Raw genomic sequence first — 1,610 nt, forward strand, 5'->3', positions numbered from 1 at the left:
GAGTTTCCTGAGGTTTTTTGTCTGGTTTTCTCCATCTTCCATTCCATCTTCATTGTCTCAAGATAGAAGGGTTTAAATATTAATAATATTAATAATAATAATAATAATAATAATAATAATGATAATAATACTAGTAATGATACTAATTGAACCCCCGTAAGCTGTTGTCATTTTTGTTGTTTTTCCCTTTTTATTCTTCATCCTAATTTTCGTTCTTGTCTACCATCTCATCTCTCCCAGTCTCCCTCCCTCTCTTTCTCTTGCTCTCACTCTCACTCATTCTCTCACTTTGTCTCTCTCTCTCTCTTTTTGACTCATTCTCTTACTATGTCTCCCTTTACTACTTTCTCTCTCTCTCTCTCTCCCTCCTTTTTGTTCTCTCTCCTTGTTCTCTTGCTCCCCTTGTTCTCTCTCTCTCTCTCTCTCCTTTTTGTTCTCTCTCTCTTTCTCCTTGTCCTCTCTCTCCTTTTTCTTCTCTCTCTTTTTTCTTCTCTCTCTCTCCTTTTTGTTCTCTCTTTCTTTCTCCTTGTCCTCTCTCTCCTTTTTCTTCTCTCTCTTTTTTCTTCTCTCTCTCTCCTTTTTATTCTCTCTTTCTCTTTCTTGTCCTCTCTTTCTCTCCTTTTTGTCTTCTCTCTCTCTCCTTTTTATTCTCTCTTTCTCTCCTTCTTGTCCTCTCTCTCTCTCAATGTACATCTCACTCACTCTCACTACTCCCCTACAGGTAATTTCCAAAGACTTGGTAGCACCCCCCAACAGTCAAACACCACCTGAAGACATCGTCAACTGTCCGCCACGCTCCATCACCTCCTCCACCCTGATCGACTCCCATGGTGGCAGCGGTGGCGGCAGTGGCGACAGCAGAGACACCAGCGGAGCAGCCGATGCCGGCACAAGCCACTGGCGCTTGAACGACTCCAACGGCAACAGCGGAGACGCCATCTACAAGTGTCTGGAAGAACAGAAAGACGAGATCTTGTTGTTACGGTCGAGGATCTTGAGAGAGTATGAGCAACTATTGAAGGCCAGGACGGACTCCATGGTAACAGAATCAACGAAGGACATCTTCAACCTTCAAGATGAGATTGATGCTCTGCAACAGCAGCACGAAATACAGATCTCTACTATGAGACAGGGAATCGGCAAAAGAATGTCTGCCGAACATACAGGTGAGTCACTGGGTGTGTGTGTATGGTGGTGTGCACGATTGTGTATATGTGTTGTTTGTGGGAGCGTTTTGTGTCTACATTGATGTTGTGTTTTATTTAAATGCGAAGGCAGGGTATGTATTTGTGTTGTGTGTGTGTGTGTGCATGCATTTGGCTCAGTGGTTAAGGTGTTGCACACATGATTGCGAGATCGTGGGTTCGATTTCCAGACTGGGTGTTGCATTGTGTTCTTGAGCAAAGCACTTCATTTCATGTTACTTTGCAATCATTTCAACATCTGACATGTTGCACCTGTACAGGTAATGATGATCTGATGGAGGGAGTGAGCTTATGGGTACACAAGCATTTGTTTGCTATAAACAAATCATCTGTGTGGTTGTTCGGTAAGAAATTGTCGAACCCTCATACATCTAACGATGGGAGAGTCCATCACACACACACACA

General features: G+C 43.2%; 1 protein-coding gene across 10 annotated transcripts in view; it reads left to right on the plus strand.

Moving 5' to 3' along the window:
* Window positions 1-1,610, plus strand: part of LOC106868309 (A-kinase anchor protein 9) — a 351,276-nt gene that overhangs the window by 196,745 nt on the left and 152,921 nt on the right. For all 10 annotated transcript variants that reach the window (XM_052970882.1, XM_052970883.1, XM_052970887.1 and 7 more), the window contains one exon: window positions 722-1,166. In XM_052970882.1, coding sequence (XP_052826842.1) covers window positions 722-1,166 — 445 coding nt within the window. The remainder of the gene's footprint in view (window positions 1-721; window positions 1,167-1,610) is intronic.

The sequence above is a fragment of the Octopus bimaculoides genome, chromosome 9, assembly GCF_001194135.2.
Source record: "Octopus bimaculoides isolate UCB-OBI-ISO-001 chromosome 9, ASM119413v2, whole genome shotgun sequence".
In the NCBI taxonomy this organism is placed as follows: domain Eukaryota; kingdom Metazoa; phylum Mollusca; class Cephalopoda; order Octopoda; family Octopodidae; genus Octopus; species Octopus bimaculoides.